At 42.3% G+C, this 26,706-nt stretch overlaps 1 protein-coding gene across 1 annotated transcript in view; it reads left to right on the plus strand.

Annotated features, from left to right (window-relative positions):
• The first annotated feature begins 1,976 nt into the window (after positions 1-1,976).
• Positions 1,977-26,706, plus strand: part of TAF1A (TATA-box binding protein associated factor, RNA polymerase I subunit A) — a 35,657-nt gene continuing 10,927 nt past the window's right edge. Inside the window, exons 1-9 of the mRNA XM_056110699.1 lie at positions 1,977-2,053; positions 3,518-3,637; positions 6,816-6,985; positions 9,188-9,301; positions 11,855-12,053; positions 20,652-20,782; positions 22,822-22,980; positions 25,234-25,300; positions 26,480-26,603. Of these exons, the coding sequence (XP_055966674.1) occupies positions 3,526-3,637; positions 6,816-6,985; positions 9,188-9,301; positions 11,855-12,053; positions 20,652-20,782; positions 22,822-22,980; positions 25,234-25,300; positions 26,480-26,603 (1,076 nt within the window). The 5' untranslated portion in view covers positions 1,977-2,053; positions 3,518-3,525. The remainder of the gene's footprint in view (positions 2,054-3,517; positions 3,638-6,815; positions 6,986-9,187; positions 9,302-11,854; positions 12,054-20,651; positions 20,783-22,821; positions 22,981-25,233; positions 25,301-26,479; positions 26,604-26,706) is intronic.

Here is a 26,706-nt window from a genome sequence, read left to right on the forward strand (position 1 = left end):
TGGTGTCAAGAGAGGGGTTCGGCAGGGTGATACCATTTCACCGAAACTCTTCAGTGCCACCCTCAAGAACATCATGCAACGACTGGAATGGGAAGGAATGGGAGTGAAGATAGATGGTCGGCAACTACACCACCTCCTCTTTGCTGATGACATTGTTTTAATAACACCAAACATCAGCCAAGTGGCACAAATGCTGGCCGACTTTGACCGTGAGTGTGGAAAGGTAGGACTACAGCTGAATCTTACGAAGACAATGTTTATGAGAAACAGCCTCGTTCCTGATGCCCCATTCGCTCTCAACGGAACGACCATCTCCGAATGCAACAGCTATGTGTACCTAGGTCGAGAGGTCAACATGACAAATGACCTGGCACCCGAGCTGCGCAGGAGGAAGAGAGCGGCTTGGAATGCTTTCAAGAATGTCGAAGAAATAGCTAAGAGGACGAAGAACCTCCGGCTCCAGGCACATCTCTTTGATTCCACTGTTCTTCCTGCATTAACATATGCCTCAGAGACCTGCACCCTACGCAAACAGGATGAGAACTCTATTCGGGTCTCCCAAAGAGGAATTGAAAGAGCTATGCTTGGAATATCACGTTTCACTCAAATGAGAGAAAGAATCCGGAGTTCTGACATCCGTCGACGATCAAGAATCAGGGACGCTGTCTCATTTGCCAAGGCGTCAAAAATCAGATGGGCTGGTCATGTAATGAAATTTAAAGACGACCGCTGGACTAGAGCTGTTACCGATTAGATTCCATGGGATGTCAAAAGACCGCGTGCCCGCCCACCTACCAGATGGTCAGACTTCATCAAGATCATGAACGATCGGTTTGAGGCTCTTCATGTTCCCAGAGCGAACAGATGCCATTGGGCTACACTAGCACGCGACAGGGTCAAATGGAGACGTTACTGGCGCCCACTCGAGCTAATCGACGACTAAGGGGAAGTTAAGTGATTCAGTGAAAGGGCTTACACATTTCTCACAGACCAACTCCTCCCACCCACCCACACACATTTTGGAAACACACATTATGATCCCACGAGTGTCTGCTTTCACCGGGTCCTTCACTTTTATTTTTAAAATTGTTGGAAAAATTTTAATTCATGAATGCTACTTACATAATCTCACATGACAACTCATTACATTTACAGGCATTTGGACGATTTCTACCTTTGGCTACTATGAATTCTGTTTTCCTAGTGGTTTCCCTGGGAATTATAATTTTACTTATTTTTTTTTCCATTTTTATTTAGGCATCATGATTTACAAAATGGGCCCTTCACTCTTGATCCTTTCATTCTTCTCATTTCACATTTGACCATCTTTCATTTCACCTGTTTCACCCGGTATGTCTTGTTCTTCATAAAAAGTGATCTCTCAGATCTTTACCGAAGAACCACCCCATTGAAGGAGGAAACAGCTATTCCTTCCACTCTGGGATAGGCAGAGTCATGACAACTCAAAGTCAAAAGCTGAGCAAAGGAAAAGAGACCTCAAGAAAGCAGCTGAGAGCCAAGCAGAAACCGAAAGGTCATTGCAGTGAGTTACTGGGATAGAGTGACACTGTGCTTTTATTGCAGCCCCCCTGTGGGGATACACTAAGGACGCTGCTGGGATCCTGAAACTAGGTCTTCCAGGGAGCCTGCGGTGCGGAGACACGCACAGGCTTCGGGTGCAAAGCCTCCAGTCAGAGCCACCTCCCGAGGGCCATCAACGATGCGTCTGGGGCTGCTCCTCTCACCCAGCCGCAGTCAGCTCAGCCCTATCAGCTCCAATTGCAGAGTCCAGTCCTGGTCCAGCCGGGGAGGACTGTCCAAGTCACTTCCGGTGCCTTCCAGCTACTTCGGTAAACTTCCGGGTCTAGCCGCGGGCCGTGCCTCTGCCACGGCTGATAGAAGTGTTGGGGGCGGGACCGCGCGTTGGCGCAGCCGGAAAACGCCATCTTGCGCATGCTCACTTTAGCTCTCGCGAACTGCGCTTCCGGTCAGCACGTTGTTCCCGGGGCCGCGGGACAGCTTTCGCTTGGCCGCGGAGCTCGGCTGTGGGCCGGTGAGTGTGGCGGACGTGGGCGTCTGCCCCGTGACGTAGGGATTCAGCCTATTCTGTATTTTCTCCGGAGGCCTTTGCAACCCGGAGTTCTCGAAACCGCGCAGAAAAGGGTGGCCCGTCAGTTTCCGTGGCAACGGGCGGACGCCGCTTTAGTCTGAGTGTGGCTTGAGGAGGGTTGTTGTAAGGGCGCTTTAAAAGTTAACCCGTGCGGACAGTAGAAACGAGAGCCAGGCTGGTCCTCGGTGGAAGGGTAGGGGCATTTAGGATAGAGAAGAAAGACAGTGAGAGTTGGAAGTGGTCACTCTGGATAAGAACTGAGTGCTGAAAGGTGAAGGGACCAAACCTCTCAGTACCTGTGTTGAAAACCATAATAAGCCCAGACGGAAAGAGAGGAAGGGGGAGGGGGAGAGAAGAAAAGTGCCTGCCGTAGAGGCAGACTGGGGGGTGGGAGGTGGGGTGGGGTTGGGAGGGAAACCGGGGACGTTGGTGTTGGAAAATGTACGCTAGTGAAGGGATGGCTATCGGAACATTGTGTGACTGTAGCCCAACCATTAACAGCCTTATAACTATATCTCACGGTGCTTCAATTAAAAAATAAAAGTTAACCCGTGAGTCGGTTCAGGTTTGGCGGCTGGGGTCTCAAGTCCAGACCCCTGTAACTGTAGAGCTTCGTTTTGAAAAGCGTTCTTTCGGGCCATAACGCGGCCAAGCTAAACTGAGGCAGGGTTAGCTCAGCTATGGAGAACCCGCTGGAAGGTGCTCCATCTAACTTTGGAGAGACCAGGGAAGACTGGAGAAAAACCAACAGCCAGCATCACTGCAGGTGATTGAATTGACCTGCACTGATGGAGAATGGGGACATGTGTCTTCTGTCAAGTCCCAGGTCGGCATCTGCCCTGCCTTCTGCATGCTGAAGAGATCTCATGCCAAGTTGCTTGACAGAAAGTGGCCCCACCTTCCTTTTGTGTTGATTTCCCTAAGCCCCTTTGCTTTTCCATAATGAAAAAAGTAATAACCTAGTCTTTGTTGCAGTGAATTATTTTTTTCTGCTCAGGAGACAACCCATAAATGCCAATCAAATCCATAGATGCCAATTATTACTGTAGTTGTTGTTCTTGATTTGTTATTCATCAGTTTGCTGTGGTCGTGTCGTCCCCCCGCCCCCCTCCGGCTTAACGCTCTCTTTTTCAGTAAAAAGGACAGTATCTTGTCTATGTACTTGAAACAGTCAGTAGTCAGAGCCTTTCAAATGGGTTTGACTATTGCTGACAATTGAATTCATGTCTTTGGAAGAACTCAAGTTACTACTAAGATGACTGGTCAGATGATATTTATTAGATAAAAAGATGGCTGTTGTTCCTGTGTAAATTCACAAGTTTGTGCATTCAGGCATATAGAACGTGACTGATAGACACGGTTTGGAGATTGATCTTAATGAAGAACCAAGCTGCTTCTGTGTTCCAGGTTGGAATATGAGTGATTTTAGTGAAGAGTTGATCACACCTTTGACCAAGGATGAAACATCTGTGCTCTCTGGTACAGGAATGTGTTTTCCTTGGCTCCAAAAGCATATTGATACTGTGGGTAAGTAAAATAACATGCAGCCATTTTGGCCATAAAGTAAATGAGAAAATTCAGCACGGATATAAAAATGAATAACCACACTAGTTCAGTGGTCAAGAGAATTTGTGAGGATTTTTTAGGCTAAAAGCAATAAAGAAATAATTAAAAATATAATTTTGAGAACTGGAGAGATAATACAGGGCAGTTGTTTTGCATGCAGCTGACCCATGTTTGATCCCTAGCATCCCATATGATCCCTTGAGCATCTGCTGGAATGCAGAACTAGGAGTTAATCCTAAGCATTACTGGGTATGCCCCTGCCCCCAGAATACACACACTCATACATACACACGTGTATGTATGTGTGTGTGTGCTGAAAATGTGGCTTAGCAGTAAAGCACATCTTGTGTGCATAAGACGTGGATTCCATCCCTGCCACTGCTAACAAAGTAAAATTTCACAATTTTAAGTTCTTTTGAATTAATGGTAAAAAAGGAATTATGCTAAATACACTTAAATTTTCATCAATACTTAGCACATATATCTCTGGCACCAGCTTAATATTGATGATATGTAAATGAAGATTTCTGCCATTTAGATATACTGGGAGGTGTTCAGGAATTATCTGTTGCAATCCATTCCAACAATTCCTCATAGAGTTGATTGAAAATGTTTCAAAAATACTGTTTTCCCTGTTTCCTTCTCAGATAAATAAATTTTTTCTATGGGATAAACTTCATAAAAGATAATATAATGGAGAGGCTGGAGAGGTAGTACAGAAGATACGGCACTTTCCTTGTACAAGGCCAACTCGGGTTTATCCCTGGTACCCCACACTGTACCGAGCCTTGCCAAGAGAGATCCCTCATTGTAGAGCCAGCAGAAAGCTCTGAGCACGGCAGGGTATGAAACCCCCAAATCTAAATTAATTAAAAAAATATATAAGGTAAGTTATCTGTATATTGTTATGTTGGATAGGTAATCCTGAGAATACATCTGAATCACTGTGTTTCATACAGCCCTCAAATACATCTTTCTTGTTCTAGCCTTCTTTCCACTTGACAGAGATTTCTTTGCTCCTTGAATTAAATACGATCTAAGCATTTAAACTTGAATTCTTAATCCTTAAGACAATAAGAAATGAAGGGGCGGGGTGATAGTACAGCAAGTGGGGCATTTGCCTTGCACAGGGCTGGTTAGATCCCCAGAACCCCAAGTGTACTTTCTAGCCCATCAGGAGTGATTCCTGAACTCAGAGCCTGGAGTAAGCCCTGAGCACCACTATATCTGCCCCACACCCGACCTCTCCCTCAAAAAAAAGAAAAATAATTGCATCCTTGTACAATATTGGTAAGTAAAAGACCTGAAAATCATATAAATTCTAAATGAATATGTGAGAATTGCTCACTTTCTCAGCACTAAGCTTGTATTAAGCTAGTATCTAGTGATTTTGATTGTGAGGAACCTATTCTTGGTGATCAGTTTTAGGTTAGGGTTTGTGAGGAGGTCGAAGACCTGAAAGATGATTGATGATTGCTGTAAAACTGTATCATATGTGGAACCAGCTTGTACCTGAGTTCTCCCAGGGGACACTAGACAGGTAGGACTCTGTTTTTGTGGTAGGAAGGGAACAGAAGGTGGCAATATACGATCTATTCCTTTTGGGAAGGATTGTAACAGAACCCTTATCTTCATAACTTGAGTTAGAGATATCAATACTAACATCTACAGTAGTTTAAATCTCATTCACACTTAATGTCATCAAGTTACTGTGAGCCCTGTAAAAAATGAAAGCTCACCTTGAAAGAGATCAAAAGCCTCAGTTAATCTTGGACCCGTACATGGCTGAACAGACCGGGGTAAATCTGAGGGGGGCAATTGGCTAGTGGCTTGCCCAAGCAGAGCCTCTGGTAGCCACTTGCTTCCACAATCCAAAATCGCTGCCATACCCCCGGCCTGACTCCACTGCCTCAGGATGGACCTCACCAAGATATAATCTGCTGAAAATTCAGGTATGCAGGTTTTGTGACTGAAATCTCCAGGCTTTCTCAGGGTCAAAATGGGCTACCTCCACCCACCTCCCTGTACTTCCAGAAGCCTCAGCAGTCATACCCATACCTCAAGCGGCTACCCAATTGAAAAGCTGCAAGGGACATTGGTGGTGGGAAATGTACACTGGTGTAGGGATGGATGCTGAATCATTGGCTCCTTGGCTTGCTGTCTGAAGGTAACTCCTAAATGTGTTTTGTGGATGGGCCAGGTGGGATATGAAGATCTAAACGTCTTTGTATGTACCCTGACATACAAATCATGTTCTCTAGCCCATTGAAATATCTCCCTGGGTCATTCTTTGATTTATTTCTCTATAGATGAGTGACATCATCTGTTATTTGTTTTCTTCCTTTTGATTTATTTCACTTTGCATGACATTTGTATGATTGGAACCCAATTATGAACAGCTTTGTAATGGTCTATCTCATGGATATTCAATTAAAAATTAAATTTTTTAAAAAAGTAATGTGGAGTTCATGCCCAATTCAATTAGTGGCTGAATAAAGAGCGGTATTCCTATATTAAAAAAAGAGAAAGAAAGAAAGCAAGCAAGCTAACTTACCTCTTGGTGTTATTTTTTTTTCTTTTCTGTTTCTTTTTGGGTCACACCCAGCGATGCTCAAGGATTACTCCTGGTTGTTGCACTCAGGAATTACTCCTGGCGATGCTTGGGGGACCATATGGGATGCTGGGGATCGAACCTGGGTTGACCTCATGCAAGGCAAATGCCCAACTCACTGTACTATCGCTCCAACCCCTCTTGGTGCTTTTTAAATCCATGGTTGGAAATAAAGACATGCTTGCCCAGAATACCCCTGATTTAATGGTTGTTAACCCATTCTAAATATTTTGGAGTTTTGCTTTGGGTGCCCTGTTTGAGAGATTGTCTGCAGATTGTTCAGTACAAGAATAAAAGGGCGATTGAATTGAACTCTGGTAGCCCAAGGATGTCAATAAAAAAAATCTCTAAATTAGTCATTGTTTTCATTTGCTAATTAAAGTAGTGTGGAAGTTGGTTTCAGGTGAATGTATCTTGGATATCAGGTAGGTTGGGTTATTAGCACCTATTGCTCTACTTATTGGAAGTGTTTTGAATAGCAGAGTAGGGAATTACTGTGGGTAAAAGACTCTTTTCTTTAAATCCTAGACACTGGAGGTAAAATGGAAAAGGATTTTGCACAGACAACAAATGCTTGCCTAAGTTTCATCCAGGAAGCTCTGCTGAAGCACCAGTGGCAACAGGCTGCAGAGTACATGCACAGTTACTTACAGATCTTGGAAGATTCTGATACCTACAAAAGACATGCTGCCCCTGAGGTAGGTAGTCTGTGGATGAAATGACAGATCTGGGAGTCTTTGCCTTTTAAATTCCTATAACGTCCTTTGCGGGATCTCACATTGCTTTTACTAAAAGTCTCTTGAAGTAGTTTTGGATGGTGAGTTTGTGTTGGGACAGTTTGTTTTGGGGGGACCCTCTTGGCATTTTTCCGCCAACTAGGTCTGTGGATCTAAGCATTTAAACTAGGATCAGTCCAAAATATGGGATGCTGCTTAAGTAGCCCTGCAGTGCTGGGAGACCCGAGACAGTCAGGCAGTGCCAGGGCTTACAAGGCCTAACCCGGCAATACTCTGGTGATCCTCAGGCTATCCATGGTGACCTTCAGGGGACCATTTGGTTGAGGATTTTAGTTTTCCAACAACCTTACCAACATTGTTAATGCCCATATTTTGTAACTACATCCATCCTAGCTTTTATTTGATAAGTATCATGGTTTTGATTTGTATTATTTTAATGACCAATGACACAGCATGATTCTTAAAAAGCATTAGTCAGATCATGTGATTTCTCTTTGCATCACCGAGTGTCTTCCTACTCACCTTCTAAACACCAGGTAATTCTGAGTGCCTCCACGGTCCACGGGACCTGCTCATGTTGCTTCTTTTGCCCACATTGACCTCACAGTTGGTTTTTCTTTTCTATCTGCAGGCCAGGTATATTCACTCCCGACTACCAGTGCCTTAGACATTTTCTTTATGGAGAAAGCTCTCTCCAGTTACCACAGCAGCTCCTGTCTGTGTCCCATTTTCAGTGAAGCTACTAGCACTACTTCAATTTGCAGTTGCATGCCAGCCCCCATTCCTGCCTCGTGTGCCCCTATCTCTTTTTTCTTCATCCTTTCCCCATAACATTTGCCAGCTTAATTATCAGTTACCTGTCTGTAACGTATGAATTCCACATATGCAGAGACCTTTGTTTATAAGAGTACCAGGCATATGCTGTTAAATGTGTTCATTGAGTGATTGTTTATATACACATAGCTCCATGTGAATATCTCAGTTAACTTTTGCTAATATCCTTGCATTACTTAGATGTCTAGTAGACACACACATACACACCTATAAAAAAAAGTTAACCATTCATTATGAATTTAGATTATGAACTGAAGTCAATGTAGCTGGAAAACATTGGTCAGATTTGCTGATTCCTTTTGTCCAGACCATTTTGTACAAAGAAGGTATTGATACATTGGTTTTCTAGTAAGTCTTCCAGGTATTGGTGCTCAGGGCTTACTCTGGTCTCTGAGCTCAGGGATCACTCCTGGCGGGCTAGGGGGAGCATATGGGGTGCTGGGGATCAAACTGGGTCAACCCTGTGCAAGGCAAATGCATCCTGGCATGGCAAAAACAAAAAAAGAGGAAAACCCTAATCTTATTACTTCCAACAAAAAGAACATAGTTTGATTTATGCTAAATACCAGTGTATATGGTCATTGAACTTATTTTAAATGTTCCTAAATTTAAGGTTGATTTTATTGAAGTTCTTTAAATTATGGGAAGAGAGAAAGATTTAGTATCATGAACAGGAAGAGTGTTAAGCTCTGTTACAGAAATTAATACGGACAGTAGTCGTGGAACTAAAGGTATCTCAGGAAACATAGACGGTCACTCTTTTTTTTAAGTTTTGTTTGTTTTTGGGACTGCACCTGGCAGAGCTCATGGACAGGGACTGCTCTGGGCTCACTGCTGGACTGTTCCCAGCTCACATTGGGCTGAGAATTGAACCAGAGTCTCCAGCACTCTCACAGCACTTTTTTGTGAACGGAGAGCACTTGGTCCAGCCCTGTGAGCATCTCCCACCCCACAGCTGTCGTTTTGTACATAGCAAAGATGAGAATAAGAGAAGTGAAGAAGCTGATAGTATAGATCCAAGTTTTCAAAGGTTGTATTGGGGGTGTGTGTGTGTGTGTGTGTGTGTGTGTGTGTGTGTGTGTCCTGTCTACCTAGTAACTTAGTATCCTGTAACTTAACTTAGTATTCTGTCTAGTAACTTAAAAATGGCACTATCATAGCATAGTGTATGTGGCATTTTAGTCAGTAAAAATGATTTTTACCACAGATAACAACAGTTTGGGTTAACTATGGTAGAATGCTGATACTAGTAGTGTATAGAAAAAGGACTTTTAGATGGAAATCAAGGCAAAGATTTTACATTTTTGTTAATAATTTTTGTTTTGACAGATTATCTGGAAGCTTGGAAGTGAAATTCTCTATTACCATCCTAACAGCAGTGTGGAGACTTTTAGTAATTTTGCTGACCGGATGAAAAATATTGGTGTCATGAATTACTTAAAGGTGATGAGAATTAGGCTTCGTAAATTTCACTTTTTAAAAATTTGTTGTCCCAAAACATTTCTTTCTCTCAAAACAAATGCTCTCTTTCTCTCTCTCGCACTCTTTCTCTCCTCTCTCTGTCCCTCTGTCTCTCTCCCCCTCTCTCTCTGCTTTCCTTCCCCTCTCTCTCTCTCCCTCTCCCTCTGTGTGTGTGTGTGCATGCGCGCGTGTGTGTGTGTGAGAGAGAGAGAGAGAAATTACTTGGCTCAGTGATGAAAGTAGGAAGTAAAGTTAAAAGCATGGGAAAAGTGCAAGACACCACAACAAATAAGAGAAGGTGAAAGAACCATATGCTTCACTCCTGTCACCTACGATCCTTTCCTATATCTCTCAGCAGTTGCCTTTCTGTCTCCTTTCTGGTCTTTTTTGTAGTGCGGAAGCATTTCAGATTGATGTGCTCTTTCTTGTTGAGTTTTACTATTCTGTTTTTGGTGTCCAACCTAAAAAGACCCGTGTTAAGGAATTTTTCTTCATTTCCTTCTAGGTTGCTATATAGTTCTGGTTTTACATTTCTTCAGTTCTTAATCTATTTAGGTAAGGTTTTGTGAGTGTTTTAAAATAGGCCCAATTCCATTCATTTCATGATGCTGGACTTTTAGTACTTTTATTTTTTTAAGAAAATGTCTTGTCCCTTTGGTATAGTGAATCCCTTTGTCATAAATTAATTGATCATGTTATTTTGATTGCTACAGCTTTGTTTTGGTTTGGTTTGGGGTAACACTCAATGGTGCTAATTGCTGATTCTTGGCTCGCTGCTCATCGATCACTCTCGGTGGGTCCTGGGGACCATAAAGGGTGAATGAACTCAGATTGTTTACATGCAAGGCAGACACCTTACCCACTGTACTATTGCTCAGATCCCCTGATAGCTATAGCTTTATAATGTAGTTTGAAACCAGGAAGCATGATATTTAATATTTAATTTAATATTAAGCATAATATTTCTTTGGCTATTGGGCAAGAGAGAGAGTACAGTGAGTAAGCCACTTGCATTGTATGTGGCCAACTGGGTTCAATCCCTGGCACTCTGTATGGTCCTCTGATCCCATCAGAAGCGCTCCCTGGTCCCAGTTGAATGAGGCTCCAAAACCAACCAACAGACCAAAAATTGCTTTGGCAATAGAGAGTCTTTTGTGGCTATATAATAATTTAGAAATGAGGTTTTTTCACCCCCTTATTTCTGTGGAAAAATGTCATCAGAATTTTAATAATTTTAATTTTAATTTCATCGAGTCTTTGGTAGTTAGCACTGTTAGCACTGTCCTCTTGTTCATCGATTTGCTCGAGCAGGGTCTCCATTGTGATACTTGTTGTTACTGTGTTTGGCATATCGAATACCTCACGGGTAGCTTGCCAGATTTTGCTGTGCTGGTGGAATACTCTCGGTAGCTTGCTGGGCTCTCCGAGAGGGGAGGAGGAATTGAACCCAGGTTGACCGCATGCAAGGCAAATAATGCCCTACCTGCTGTGCTGTCACTCCAGCCCTTTGGTAGTATGAACACTTTAATTTAAAAATGTAACAATAATCTTTTAATTCATGTGTGAAAATGTTTAGTTTTGATAGAACTTTTTCCAAATTCAGTTGATCTTTCATAAAATTCTTGTTTAAAAGCATTCAGACATTTCCATTCTAGGGCCGGGGTAACATTACAACTGATAGGGCATTTGCCTGGCATATGTTCATCCGGGGTTGGATCCCTGTTATGCCATTTGGTTCCCAGAGTACTGCCGGAGGCAATTTCTGAGTGTAAGGCCTGGAGTAACCATGTGAGCTACCATGTGTTTAACCTCTCCCCACCCCCATCCCCCTGTAAAACATTTCCAAACTACATTGTATCTTCTCTGTGGTAGATACTTGCCTTAAGGGTTCTGTTTCAATAAAGTTTCTAAACATATTTTGTCTTTTTTTCCTATTTCTAAGTGAACAGCCATATCCATTTCAGTCTGTCCATCAGTAGTTGCTTTTTACACAGTAATTACAGAACTGAAGAGTTATGATAGACTAGTATGTCCTGGAAATCCTAAAATACTCTTCAGTTCATTTTTTTGTTGATATTTGTACTTTTTCTAATTTCCATTTTTTTAATGTGAAATACCTAATTCTTATAGAATTTAGTGGTGTTTATTACATTTCAAGGTTGATCAACTGTCATCAATGTTTCCAAATGTTTTTATTACCCCAAATGGAAGCTCTGTACCCATTATGTAGTAACTTCCCAGTTCCCTTGACCTCCCAATCCCTGGTTACCTCTAATAATTTTTTTGTGTCTCTGAATTTTTTCATTCTGGAAATTGCATCAGTTTGTAAATTTCTATAGGGTAACTCCTGTGATGTTCATTGTTTCCTATCTGTTTTCATTGCTCAGTTGAAATTTTTCCTGACAAGCCACGGTGTTTCTATCACTTGTGTCTTACCAAGGTTAGCCCAGCACAGACTGTGTTTTTGTAGGACCTGCTGGCTCCTGGTTGTCTCAGGAGCTACACTCAGTGGACTTTTTCTTGTCATTGTTGCAGATCTCCTTACAGCATGCGCTCTACCTTCTGCATCATGGCATGCTTGAGGATGCAAGCAGAAATCTCAGCCAAGCAGAGACGTGGAGATATGGTGAGAAGTCCTCTTCCCAGGAAGTTCTCATCAACCTCGTGCAGGCCTATAAAGGGCTTTTGCATTATTTCACTTGGTCGAAAAAGAAGATGGACTTGTCTAAGCTTGGTGAGTGGATACAAGGCAGCATTTTCTTTTGGTGATGAGGCTGAACCCAGGGGATTTCGGAAGAGGTCATTTCCCCTGACATAAAGAACAGATATTTCTGTGGAGCTGTAACTCTTTGTTGTTCTTTATATTTCTAATATGTCCCAAAACTTTTCAGAACTAAATTAGGTCACTGTTTCTCAACCTTCTGCCAACCCAGGACCCATTTTGACCATGTTACCGTCCTGTGGTCCCTCTGCTTTCCCTGCCACTTATTCCCCTACTCTGGTGCTATGGGTCCCCGTTTATATGGTTTTTACCTGTGGCCCATGGGAGGGGGCAGAATTTATGGTCGAGAAACGCTGTTAGAGGATTCATTATTAACGATCATTTTAGATCATTTTAACACAGTTTCCAAAAAAGACTATAGAGCTGCTTTGGCAGGCATTTTGTATATGATAAGCATTTTATTTTATTTGGAATGATGATTATTTTCCTTTATTATGTGGTTTCTCAGGATAATAGATTTAAAGAATAAGACAATAAGACATGATAAAGTTGTTTCATACTTCTGTGGGAAGGCATGGCAGTTTTCTTGATTACTGACCGCACCAGAATTGATCATGTGTTCTGACTTCTTAGTGAGAGTCTTATCTTCTTCCCTGTGTGACAGCTTCCTTTTCTCTGTCCTTTATTTGTTTTGTCTGCAGATATTGGAGTCTGTGCATTTTCTTTTTTTTTTAAAAAATTTTATTGGTGAAACACCATGAGGTACAGTTGTACATTTACAATTTTTTGTGCTTGGGTTTCAGTTATACAATGATTCAGTATCCATTCCTCACCACCACTGATCCCAGTATCCCTCCTACCCCCCAGCCCCCACATCCCACTCTGCCTCTGTGGCAGGGCATTCCATTTTGTTCTCTCTCTCCTTTTGGGTGCTGTGGTTTGCAAAAGAGGCATTGAGTGGCAATCATGTTCAGTCTATAGTTTACTTTCAGCATGCCTCTCTCATCCTGGGAGGATCCTCCCAACACCCTTTATTTGGTGCTCCCTTCTCTGTCTGATTTCCCTTTTCCCTTAGCATGTGTGGCTGGCCTCCAAGCCATGGAACAAAATTCCTGGTACTAATCTCGGCCATTCTTGGGTGTTAGTCTCCTATTTTTTTACTTTATTTTCCCCAGATGAATGCAGTCTTTCTATGTCTATCCCTCTCTTTCTGACTCATTTTGCTTAACATGCTTTCCATGTAGTACCACTTGTATGTAAATTTCATGACTTCATCTTTTATAACAGCTGCATAGTACTCCATTGTGTAGATGTACCAAAGTTTCTTAAACCAGTCATCTGTTCTTGGGCACTCAGGTTTTTTTTCCAGATTTTGGCTATTGTGAATAATGTAGCAATGAACATAGAAGTGCAGATGTCACTTTGACTGTACTTTTTTGCCTCTGCAGGATATATTCCCAGGAGTGGTATTGCTGGGTCAAATGGGAGCGCATTCCCACCAGCAGTGAAGGAGGGTCCCTTTCTCGCCACATCCATGCCAACACTGGTTGATCTTTTGGATGTTGGCCAGTCTCTGTGGCGTGGGATGATATCTCATTGTTGTTTTGATCTGCATCTCCCTGATGACTAGTGATGTAGAGCATTTTCTCATATGCCTTTTGGCCATTCGGATTTCTTCCTTGGGAAAGTTTCTGTTCATTTCATCACCCCATTTTTTGATGGGGTTAGATGTTTTCTTCTTGTAGAGTTCAACCAGTGCTTTGTATATCCTTGATATCAACCCCTTATCATATGGGTATTGGGAAAATATCCTTTCGCATTCTGTAGATTGTCTTTGTATTCTGGTGACTGTATCTTTTGAGGTACAGAAGCTTCTTAATTTAAGATATTCCCATTTGTTTATCTCTGTTTCCACTTGGTTGGTCAGTGGAGTGTCGTCTTTGAAGATACCGTTAGCCTCAATATCGTGGAGGGTTTTGCCGACCTTGTCTTCAATATACCGTATGGATTTTGGCCTGATGTTGAGATCTTTAATCCATTTGGATCTGACTTTTGTGCATGGTGCTAGGTCAAGGTCTAAGCCTATTTTTTGCATGTGGTTGTCCAGTTATCCCAGCACCATTTGTTGAAGAGGCGTTCCTTGTTCCACTTCACATTTCTTGCTCCCTTATCAAAGATTAGATGTTCATACATTTGGGGTTGTGTGTATGGATATTCCACTCTGTTCCATTGGTCTGCGGCCCTGCCTTTGTTCCAGTACTATGCTGTTTTAATTATTACCACTTGGTAGTAGAGTTTGAGTTTGGGGAGGGTAATGCCTCCCCACACCTTTTTCCCAAGAGTTGCTTTAGCTATTCATGGGCGTTTGTTGTTCCATATGAATTTCAGGAGTGCTTGATATATTTCTTTGAAGAATTTCACGGGTATCCTTATAGGGATCGCGTTGAATCTGTTTTGAATGCTTTCTGGAGTATTGCCATTTTGATGATGTTAATTCTTCCTATCCATGAGCAGGGGATATGTTTCCATTTCCTTGTGTCCTCTTTTATTTCATGGAGTAGTGTTTTGTGGTTTTCATTGTAGATGTCCTTTAGCTCTTTAGGTAGGCTGATTCTGAGGTCTTTGGTTTTCTGGGGCACAATTGTGAATGGGACTATTTTTTTCATGTCACTTTCCTCTGTCTCATTATTTGCGTATGGAAGGCCATGGATTTTTGGGCATTGACTTTATAGCCTGCGACTTTACTGTACAAGTCTATTGTTTCTAAGAGTTTCTTGGTCGAGGATTTAGGATTCTCGAGATATAGTATCGTACTATCTGCAAATAGTGAGAGCTTGATTTCTTCCTTTCCTATCTGGATGCCTTTAATGTCTTTTTCTTGCCTAATCGCTATTGCAAGTACTTCCAGTACTTTGTTAAACAGAAGTGGTGATAGTGGGCAGCCTTGTTGTGTCCCTCATCGTAGAGGAAAGGGCCTTAGTTTTTCCCCATTGAGGATAATGCTTGCCATGGGTTTCTTGTAGATGGCTTTGACTATCTTGAGGAAAGTTCTTCAAAACCCATTTTGATGAGAGTTTTCATCATATATGGGTGCTGGGTCTTGTCAAAAGCTTTCTCTGAGTCTATGGATATGATCATATGATTTTTATCTTTACTTATGTTGATGTGATGGATTATGTTGATTGATTTTCAAATGTTAAACCATCCTTGCATCCCTGGAACAAATCCCATTTGGTCGTGGTGTATGATCTTTTTGATGAGTTTTTGGATTCTATTTGCTGATGTTTTGTTGAGGATCTTTGCATCAGTGTTCATTGGGGATATTGACCTATAGTTTTCTTTGTTGGTGGTGTCTTTGTTTGCTTTTGATATTAGGGAATTATGTGTCTCATAGAAGCTGTTTGGGAGAGTTCCTGTTTTTCAATTTCCTGGAAAAATTGAGGCGAACTGGCAAAAGGTCTTCTTTAAATGTTTGGAAGAATTCACTAGTGAATCCGTCTGGGCCTGGGCTTTTGTTTTTGGGAAGACTTTTGATTACCGCTTCAATTTCCTTGATATGAATGGGTCTATTCAAGTATCCCAAGTCTTCCTGGTTCAATCTTGGGAGATTATAGGAATCCAGGAATTTATCCATTTCTTCTAGGTTCTCTTGTTTCATGGCATACAGACTCTCAAAGTAGTCTCTGATGATCTTTTGAATTTCATTGGTTTCTGTTGTGATGTCCCCTTTTTCATTTTTGATTTGGTTTATTAGGATTCTCTCTCTCTCTTTCTTTGTGAGTCTTGCTAGTGCTTACTAGTCTTATTTATTTTTCTAAAGAACCAGCTCTTGGTTTCATTGACTTTCGGATTGTTTTTTGGGTTTTCGTGTTGTTAATTTCTGCTCTAAGTTTTATTATTTCTTTCCATTGGCCAGGCGTGGGTTCCTTTTGTTAATCTTTTTCTAAGATCATGAGCTGTGTGGTTAAGTTATCTATGTAGGCTCTTTTTTCTTTCCTTAAAAATGCTTGCAACGCTATAAATTTTTCTCTTAGCATGGCTTTAGCTGCGTCCCATAGGTTCTGGTAGCTCGTGTTTTCATTCTCATTTGTTTCCAGGTGTCTTTTGATTTTGTCTTTGACTTCCTTCCTGACTCACTCATTGTTCAACATTGAGTTGTTTAATTTTCAGGTGTTTGATTTGATTCTCGATGTCTTTGTGTGAATTGCTTCTATCTTCAGCACATCGTGATCTGAAAAGATTGTTGATAATACTTCTGTCTTTCTGATTCTATTGAGGTATGTTTTGTGGCATAGCACATGGTCTATTTTGGAAAATGTTCCATGCGCCTTGGAAAAGAATGGGTATTCTTTCTTTTGGGGGTGTAAAGCGCTGTATAGGTCTATTAGCCCTCTCTCTTCCTTCCTTCCTTCCTTATTGAGTTTTGTTCTTGTTGATCTATCCAGAGGTGATAAGGTGATGTTGAAGTCTCCGACTACTATTGTGTTGCTAGCAATGTCCTCCTTAAAATCTTTTAGCATTTGTTTTAAGTATTTAGCTGTTCCCTTATTAGGCGCGTGTACATTTAAGAGTGTGGTTTTTTCCTGTGTCACGTATCCCTTGATAAATAGAAAATGGCCTTTGCTATCCCTTCTAATCTTTTTCAATCTGAAATTGATGTTGTCGCATACTAATATGGCCACCCCAGCTTTTTTGAGGGAGCTCTTTGCTTGCAGGATTGTTTTCCATCCTTTAACTTTGAGTCTGTGTTTGCTCTGATTGTTGAGATGAGTTTCTTGTAGACAGCAGAATGTTGGTTTCAGTTTGGTTCGTTTCTGATCCACTTTGCCACTCTGTCTCTTGATTGGTGCATTTAGACCATTGACATTGAGAGAGGTTATTGTTATGGGGTTTTGTGCCATCTTTTTGTAGGGGTTGGTTGTGTTTATAAGTGTTTTCCTTCTTATAGGAGCCCCTTTAATCCTTCTTTTAGATTTGGTTTTGAGTCTATGAAGTTCCTGAGCTTCATAGACTACAAAATGGTATATCGTTCCATCGAGTTTGAGTGAGAGTTTAGCTGGATAAAGTATTCTTGGTGAGGCGTTCAGTTCATTGATTTTTTTCACTATATCCCACCATTGTCTTCAGGCTTGGAGGTTTAACTCTGATAGGTCTGCTGTAAATCTAAGGGGTGCTCCTTTGTTTGTGATTCCCTTCTTTGACCTTGCTGCTTGCAGTATGGTGTCTCTCTCCACAGAATCCATCATTCTGACTATGATATGCCTTGGAGTGTTTTTATTTGGGTCTCTTTTAGCTGGCACCCTTCTGGCTCCTTGGATCTGTATGTGTGCATTCTTTAACTCTGGGAACTTTTCAGCAATAATTTCTTTGACTGTGACTTTTTCATTGGGGTTGCCTCCCTGTCCTTCTGGTACTCTGATGATTCTAATGTTGTTCCTCTTGGCGTCATCCCCTAGGTCTCTGATTCTCCTTAGAGCTGTTTTGAAGTCTTTTCCCATTGTTTGTTGTTCCCTATGTGATTTCTGTTGCTCATCTTCAAGCTCACTGATCCTGTCTTCAGCTGTATTCATCCTACTGCTGAGGGCAGCCACTGAGTTTTTAATTTTGTCTACCTAATTTTTTATTTGTGACAGTTCTTTTTGTAGCTTTTTTTGCTCTGATTTCTTCCTGTATTTTCTCGACTATCCGTTCTACTGTTTCTTTAATTTCTTCCTTTAGTTTTCTGGATATCTCCTTCATTGATTCTTTGAGTAATTCCTTGACCATCCTCTGCATTTCATCTCAGAATTCTTTTTATCTGAGAGAGCATATTTGTGGATAACCCCGGTTGAGGATTCGGGACTCTTTTCTTCATCCTCTCCTTGTAGTGGAGATTTGTGCTGTTTCTTCATGTTGTTTTGGTTGTCTAGTGGTCAAACCCTGGAATTCAGTAGCAGTGTTCCCTCTTATCATGGGAAAGGATTCTGGATAAGGTCGGTCGATGGTGGTCACCCTTCTCCCTTTCTAGAGTCTGACCGTCCTCTCAGGCATTATTCTTTGGCTTATGACGGGCATCTAGTGAAGCTTTGGAAGAGGTGCTCTTTAATATTTGGCTTACACAGCTTCTTGTGTACTGGTCTTTTGTTAGAATTGGAGTATGCCAGTGGATTATTGTATTGTAGTTGAGGTGGCCAGGAATTTTTCTACAGAATTAGGTGATAAAGGCTGGGATGAAAGTCAAGAGTGCTGGGAGTGGGAAATGTAACTGCGGCCATGTGAGCGACTACCTGCCTCGGAGAAGGCCACCCCAACTTTTGAGGAGACCACGGCTCCTACAGTGGTGGCAACGCCCCCAGCCAGTCCAGATGCTAGTTCACAGACCTGTTGGGATGGCAGCTATTTCGGCTGGTGCTCGCTGCGGAAGTGGAGGCAGGTGCCCCAGGCCAGGGTCCCGGTGGCGGCTGGATTTCAGGGTCTCGAGTTTGGGTGGGGAGGGGGCGCCAAGTGGGTACAGACCTGTTGGGGAGGGGCAGCGACTCAGTCTGTGCATTTTCTTTTTTTGTTTCCTTTTTTCAATAAAGTCATAAAAGTTGGAAAGTTTAATCCTTTCCTGTTTTTTTTTTCTAGATTCTCCATCTAAATCTCAGTCCCATTATTTATTACATCACATGTGAAAGTACCACATGTGATGTAATATTCCTTACTGTCTTTATGTGAAAATAATTTTTCTTGGTCTCCAGGCATAATAAATCCACTAACCTCAAAATTGCCTTTTCTCTTCCTATCTGTGATCTCTTCCATGCTTCTGCTGTCTTCCTCACAATCATTTTGTAGGGTTTGTACCAGTTCCTCATCTGGGAAGCCATCTGCTTCCCCTTGCTCACTGGAACCTCTATCCTATAGCTGCTGCACATGCCGCCTGTATCATTTGACTGCATCTTGTGCTATTGTTTATATGTATGTTTTTATATTGTATCACCCCATCTAATAACTTATATGTCCTCAATAACATTTGTTAACATTACCGTAATGTCTTCTCTGATACTTAAAAAAAAACCCTGCTGATATTAACTGATTAAGTGGGTTGTAAAGTTAATATTTACTTTTCTTCTGACACGTGGTTAGAGAGAACCTATGCAAATATTTGCCAGTTAACCCAGTTGAAACGTGGCGCTTACGCTCTCAGTTCCACAGGCAAATGACTCAGTACCTTTCTGTGACTGATGCTTGGTTCTGTAGCGACAGGTGATGACGATGGAGTTGTCTGTGCAGGTCTTTCCATGGTTCTAATTCTCAGAATGTCCACTTAATGAGAAAACAGGCCGAGACTCGTATCTGTAGTCAGACTCACAGCACACGGGAATGTACGTTGGGAGTTTGGTTCGTGATGTTCCTCTCTGTGGCCTGTCCAGGTTGATAGGAAGCAGCCAAGACCCCCCCTTCCGTAGGAAGTTTGTACCTTATACTTGGGATTCCCCTTCTCTTAAAGATACATTTTCAGTGCTGGAAATGTTGTTCAGCAGTAGAGCGCCTACTACATGTGTGTGGCTGTGAGTTGGATCATGGGCCCTGTCATTGTGGTCCCTGACACTCGAACATGACTGATCAGTGCACTACAGCCCAGTACTAGCCTCGCTGAGGGAGATGGGAGGAAACACTTTTTTTGCCTTTCTCTTTCTCTCTTTGGGTGTGTGTGTGGAGGCGGGGGGCTATATCTATATCTAGCAGTGCTTAGGACTTACTCCTGGCTCTGCACTCAGGGATCAGTCTGCGGGGGGGCGGGAGGGGGGCGGGGGCGGGGGATGGTGTCCGCGTCGCTCAGGATAACAGGTGGAGTGCCTGGGATTGAACCCAGACCAGCACTGTGTGCAAAGCAAGTGCCCTGCCCAGTGTGCTCTCTCTCCAGCCTTGCTCACTTGATAATTGTCTATATCCTGCAACCCTTGAGCCTATTAGTGGATTCTTAGGATTTTCTATATAAAACATCATGGCACCTGCAAGTAAGAGATGGTTTTGCTTTTTTCTTTCCAGTGTGTATATTCTATGGTATTATCTTGCTGGATTGCCTGGCACTGGGCCTCTGGACTACTGTGGAATAGAAAGGTCTAGAGAGGACGTTCTGTCCTCTCTGTGACCTTTTACCATTAAGTCTGATACGAGAGCCAGTTATTTATAGATGACTTATCAGCCTGAAAAAGTTCCTTCTATTTCTAATGGTTACGTTTTTATCTTGGAGGGTTACCATGTTGTCCTGGGTTTTTCCTACATTGTTGAGATAATTCCTTGTTCCATTTATTTTAGAAGTGTTACAGTAATCGATTTTGCGATTCTTAAAATAGATCCCATTTGTGCCTGGTACATCATTTATTATATGTTGCTGGACTCATTTTTTCTGGTATTTAGGATTTTTGTATTTATCTATAATATAGTCGTTTATATATTTTTATGTTTGTTTTTCTTTTGTGTCAGGGCAATGTTGGTTTCAGAGCAAGCTGGGAGGTTTTTTTTTTAATATTTTTTAAATGTTAAAATTTACTATGAATGCAGATTTTCTTGTGGGTAGTTGCTTATCTCTTACTCATCAGAAGTATTCAGTACTGAATGATTTTTGAAAATCTTTTCTTTGGACAGATGAAGATGATTATGCTTATAACACAGCTTCCCAGAATATGCGTAACAGTAGCTGGAAGACATCTATGAACTTTGCTTCATTGATTCAAATTCCTGGAGTTTGGGATCCTTTTGTGAAAAGTTATGTGGAGGTAAGTAGACTTTTCATAAAGTTTTATTAATTTTGTTTTTCTATGCAAATTCTTATTGATGATAAGGCAAATGATGGAGAAAATTCTCTTTTGAAAATGAATAAAAATGTTATGATCTTTTGGTCCAAATCTTAATTTTCTAGTGTATTGTAAATGTTAATCTTTTTTCACAGTTGGGCAACACACATTTATAAAATGACAGTAGGGTTACAAATGACATTTGTGTGGATTTTTGTTGTTGTTTTGTTTAGTTTTATTTGGACCACAACCAGCAATGCGCAGAGCTTACTCTTAGCTCTGTGCTCAGGGATTACTCCTGGTGGGTTCAGGGAACTATATGTGGTGCCAGGGATCAAATTCGGATTGGTCATGCGCAAGGCAGAGCAGGGTAGGGGCAGCCTCCCAAGCTGCTTGGGTTCAGGTCGCCTGTGGCTGCCAGCCAGCTGAGCTGATGGTGCAGTGCCAAGGCTGAGCATGTGGTGCTGCTCTGATCTGCAGTTATCTGGGGACAATCAGGACACCCTTATGGAGTTTGAGGGCCTCTAGGGGCATACCAGAGAGTGCTGGGAGTTAGCCGGCATCATCCATGTGCAAGGCCAGTGCTTTAACCCCTGGTGGTCTCTCTGGCCCCAATTCTGTCTTATGGGGCTTCAGAGAAAAGTAGAAATATGTGATGAGCTAGTGGAGGTCAAGGGACAAAGTACGAAGTGAGGTCTCAAATGGGATGCAGCATAATGGCTTTCGGAAAATCTGAAGGATGTTCTGTTATTTTGCTCATTATCGAAGAACCAGGAACCTTGACACTGAGCCAGAATTGAATTTTCATAATCATTTTTTGTTTGGAATATTTGATAAGTATAAAAGAGGTCAATGTGTTGTCAGAGGACAATCTCTGACACCAGAGACCAGTGAGCCCAGGTGTCCCATGGAAGGAGCAGGAGGAAATGGGTGGAGACTGTGGGGTCCCATCCATTGCTTAGGGCTGAATAATGGGGCGGGGCCCTGGGGTGCAGAACATCATTTTTCTCCATTGTGAGTGGGTCCCACTTTGAGTGTCTCATAGAAATGAAATACAGGAACAGTTCTTAGATTGAATTGCTGCATTTTCAGTAACAAAATATGGTCAAGAACAAAATGGAAAGCCATGTAGGCCTTACTAAAAGCAGACTTTTTCCCACCAAGTTGCTACATGCTGGTGAAAGCAAAAACTGGCACTAATGCGGTTCTCTGGGTGGCAAGTTCTGCCAACCTTATGTTATGGTACCCAACATACAGTAAGTTGGGCATCATCTTTCAGACAGTGTTTTTTTTTTCTTTTTTTGCTTTTTGGGTTACACCCAGCGATGGACAGGGGTTATTACTCCCTAGCTCATGCACTCAGGAATTATTCCTGGCGGTGCTCGGGGGAGCATATGGGATGCTGGGAATTGAACCTGGATCTTCCGCGTGCAAGGCAAACGCCCTACCTGCTGTGCTATTGCTCCAGCCCCTAGACAGTGGTTTTACTTGCTCTAAGATCACTGTATCACTGTCATCTTGTTTGTCGATTTATTCGATTGGGCTCCTGTAACGTCTCTATTTGTCCCAGCCCTGAGTTTTAGCAGCCTCTCAATGATTGGAGGCTCTTCAGGGTCAGGGGAATGAGACCTATTATAGTTACTGTTTTTGGCATATTGAATACACCATGGGGAGCTTTCCAGGCTCTGCCCGTGCAGGCGGGATACTCTTGGTAGCTTGCCGGGCTCTCCGAGAGACATATATATGTATTTCTCTCTGTGATTTGTTGCCGACTGTCTGAATCCCATCAAACATGGTGTGGTAATTATGGAAAATGGGTAGGAAGTGTCTTATGATATGTATGCTTTGCAGCCGCTTGGTCCAGAAAGCGACCTGGAGTGTGGCAGCAGTTGGGTAGTGGAGGTTGGCTGCCGGGTCTGGGTCCCTTGGGGAGGGGAGGGCTCTCACCCGCCCCTTCTGGGGTGCCCCGAGTGAAAATAGCCTGGTTCGGAGTCCCTGCGCTAGTGACTTATTTTATACAGATGCTGGATTTCTATGGGGATCGAGATGGAGCCCGGGAGGTCCTCACCAATTACGCCTATGACGAGAAGTTTCCATCCAACCCCAATGCCCACATCTACCTCTACAACTTTCTAAAGAGAGAGAAGGCTCCCCAAGAGAAACTGATAAGTGTGCTTAAGGTACAGTATATATTTCCATGTTTGAACAAGTCTACTATAAAACATGCTTGAGTCACTGTTTTCCAGCTTGCATGCTAGAACAGCAGGAGAAAATTACAGTACATGTGTAGTACATGGGGTAAGCTGAGGAGGGGCTGCGGTCTTGGGTGACCTCCTGCCATTGGCCATCTTTGCCCTAATCACACTGCCCCAAGATGAGGCTGAGGAGAGGGGAAAGTCACATTTCAGAAACCTTCTATTACCCTAATTAGAAAGTGCTGCATTGCTACCCTTTGAAAATCACCTTTACTGCAACTAATTTACATATTATGCTACTCCTATTTTAAATTACATTTGGTTGGGTGGTTTTTCTGGGGATAGGAGTCTGTCAGAGCAATGCTCAGATGACCTTGGGGTGCCTCCCGCACCCCCTTCCCTCCCACTCCAACCCCCCCCACGCATGCGCACACACACACAACACACACATACACACGTGTGCGCACGCGTGCACACACAGAATCACACAGTGATTCTCTGCCAGCCAGATTGATAGTTCAGTGCAAGTGGTGTGTCAAGGCCCTGGGGGCCTCCTACATCTCCCAGCCAGTGCTGGGGCCAGGGGGTCATCCCCAAGACCATCCGTAAGTGCTCAGGGCCCACTCGGGCTGCACCTGACAGATCTTAGGGGCTAAGTGGTGCCAAGGACTGAACCTGTATGGATCATATACGAACTTGCACCTTCACCCGTGCTGTCTCTCTGGCCTTTTTAATCAGTGTGTACGTTGTTGTGACTGCTGATAACTACTATATTCAGCATTTTCCTAACCTTAGAAAGCCCCTAATTTTTCTGTATAACCAGTCCACCCATTTCTCTCTGTAGCTAATCCATTCATATACCAAGGGAATCATTAATTTGCTGTGCATCACTGTGTATTAATTCGATCTCTTCATAAAAGTGAAATCTTAACAATATTTATTTTATTTTCCTCCATTGGCTTTTCTTGGTCAGCTTAATGTCTTTGAGATACATCCAGATTATTGTATCAGTGATTTGTTCCTTATCACTGCTGGGTAGATGATTTTACACATTCCCTTCTGGATGGATGGTTGGGCTGGTTTTACTTCTTGGCTATCATGAAAGCTAGCATTCATGCACGCATCCTTTTGTGCACATATATTTTCGTCTGGCTGTAATGTCATTGGCTATCAGTGTGGAATAGCTCAGAAGTGTATGTGAACTTTTCTGTTTTAGGGCCACACCTGGCGGTGTGCAGGCTTTGTTCAAGAGATCACTCCAGGAGGTGCTTGGGGGACCCTATGCTGTGCTGAGGATAAAACTGTATTCAGCTGTGTGCAAAATGAGTGCCCTAACCCCTGTGTTATCCCTGTGGACCCAGCTACAAAACATTTGTGCTACTGTTTTGAATCTATAGGTCTGTTTTGAGAGAATCAACATCTTGAGTCTTGAGATTTCTTAGCTGTGAATCTTGTGTGTGTCTGGTCAGCTTGGTCTTTCATTGGATGAAATGTTTTATACTTTGTATGTACAAGCTTTGTAAAATTTATATGTTATGTAGATGATGTGGCTCTATACGTTCTTGCTTAAAAAATAGACTTCTTGTGGTAAAAAACAGCAAAATTTTCAGCTCATGCTTTGTAGTAAGTCTGCTTACAGTTTCGTGTAACTGTCAGCTGCTCTTTTCCAAATTTGTGTCATTTCTCATTATCTTCCCTGTTATGAAGAGAATTAACAAGACTAATTCATTGGTTTTCCAGGAAATTACTTCATTGTAAAGCTAAAGTATATCAGCCAGCAGATTAATGAGGATTTTGAATCTCAGATTGAGTGTTAAAATGAGAAATAAAATTTAGTTTGAATCTTCTTTTTTAAAAATTTTATTATAGCACTGTGAGTTACAAAGGAAAGTGCCCTACCTGTTGTACTACCACTCTGGCCCAAATCAAGTATTTAATATTTTTTATTTTTCAGTTTAATTTTTGGGAGGTTTTTGCGCCAGATTCAGGGCTATGTGGCCATTCTGATTACTCCTGATGGGACTCATGGAACATTATGGGGTGGTGGGGAGTGAACCTGGGTTTGCCACAGGCAAGGTCATTGCCCTACCCTTTATATTGTCTCTCCAACCTCAGTCAGCTGTCTTTTAAATCTGTGTATTGAGTGCATGTTAGAAAGACCTTCATCTGGGAAGCAAAATGGAATTTTAAAAATGCCTTTAGACTACCATGAAAAATCACAGGATTATTTTTTTCCAGATTTTATATCAGATTGTACCATCTCATACACTGATGTTAGAACTCCATAGATTACTGAGAAAATCAGGTAATGTTTGGTTTTTTATCTCTTTGCGCAGACTAGTGGTAGTCTAGGGACCCCCGACTAGACAGCCCATGAACCAATTCCACTACTTGCCTATTTTAATGAGGCAGGTTCTGTTGAAACACACCAGCAGTTCTCAGGGCTTATTACTCCTGGCTCTGTGCTCAGGGATTACTCCTGGCAGTGCTCGGAGCATCATGTGCAGTGCTGGGGCGGGAACCCAGGTCAGCCACGTGCAAGGCACACGCCCTCCTCACTGTTCTCTTTCCTCAGCCCTAGAAGGCAGCTCTTTGCATTCCTTCCCTTACCGTATCTGGGAGCTTTTCCAGCATGACACAGTGTGCTGAAGTTGTGGCAGATATAACGAGGCTTGCTCAGCTCTCAGATCTTTATTGTCTTTAAAAGGACCTTCTAACAGAAGAACATTTTTTGACAACTGTGGTAGAATATTTGGCAGTAATAGAAAAGAAATGGCTCCAGTTTCTCTGATTCACCTTGTTTTTCTTCGCTTTTGGGTTTCAGCTCGGTATAGGAAAGAGTCTACCTTGCCTCAGCCCTGTGGTTTGGAGGGGAAACAAAACAAGGGAATAGATGGTATTCAGCAAGGACAGCAGCCCCTTGGTGTAAAGCAGAGGATAGGGCAGGAGCAGGCAGGGCGTGGTGAGGTGGGCCAGAAGGAGCAGGCAGCCCTGGTGGGGGTGAGATGTGGTGACTGTATGCATCGAAACTATAAATACTGACACTGTTGTAAACATGGGACCTGAACTACGATGATTTTCACAAATTATTGGGTCAACCTTGATCGTATTTCTAATAGATGGGACCGCAAATAAAATACTCGGATGGGGCAGGAGCAGTCAGTAATGTCTTCAGGAGTCTAGAGCCTGCCAGCACTCAGCCATGTGCCCTTGCTTTATTGTCATGGACTAAGATCGTTAAGTATGAACATGTGAATACTTTCAAGTTCCTAATCACTCAAAATTTTTTTTTAATTTTTATTAGTGAAACACCATGAGGTACAGTTGTAGACTTACAAATTTTTGTGTTTGGGTTTCAATTATACAGTCAGACTCAAATCTTAGAAAACTTAGGATCCCATCCCACTGAAACCATTAAATATACTCTGTTAGCTTTAAGCATTTCGATATCTTATCTAAATTCCCATTTTGATGATCATTGCAGGAAAAGAAGAACATCATAAACTGGGATTGGAAGTATTGTTTGGAGTCTTAGATTTTTCTGGTTGCACTAAAAATATAACTGCCTGGAAATACTTGGCCAAATATCTCAGACAGATCTTAATGAGGTAAGTAAATATCACACTCGTGGTCTTTTTGGAGGGGGGCGGGCACACCCAGTGATACTCAGAAGTTGCTCCTCTCTCTGCACTCAGGAATCATTTCTGGCAG

This window comes from Sorex fumeus, unplaced genomic scaffold, assembly GCF_029834395.1.
Source record: "Sorex fumeus unplaced genomic scaffold, SorFum_2.1 ptg000010l, whole genome shotgun sequence".
In the NCBI taxonomy this organism is placed as follows: Eukaryota; Metazoa; Chordata; class Mammalia; order Eulipotyphla; family Soricidae; genus Sorex; species Sorex fumeus.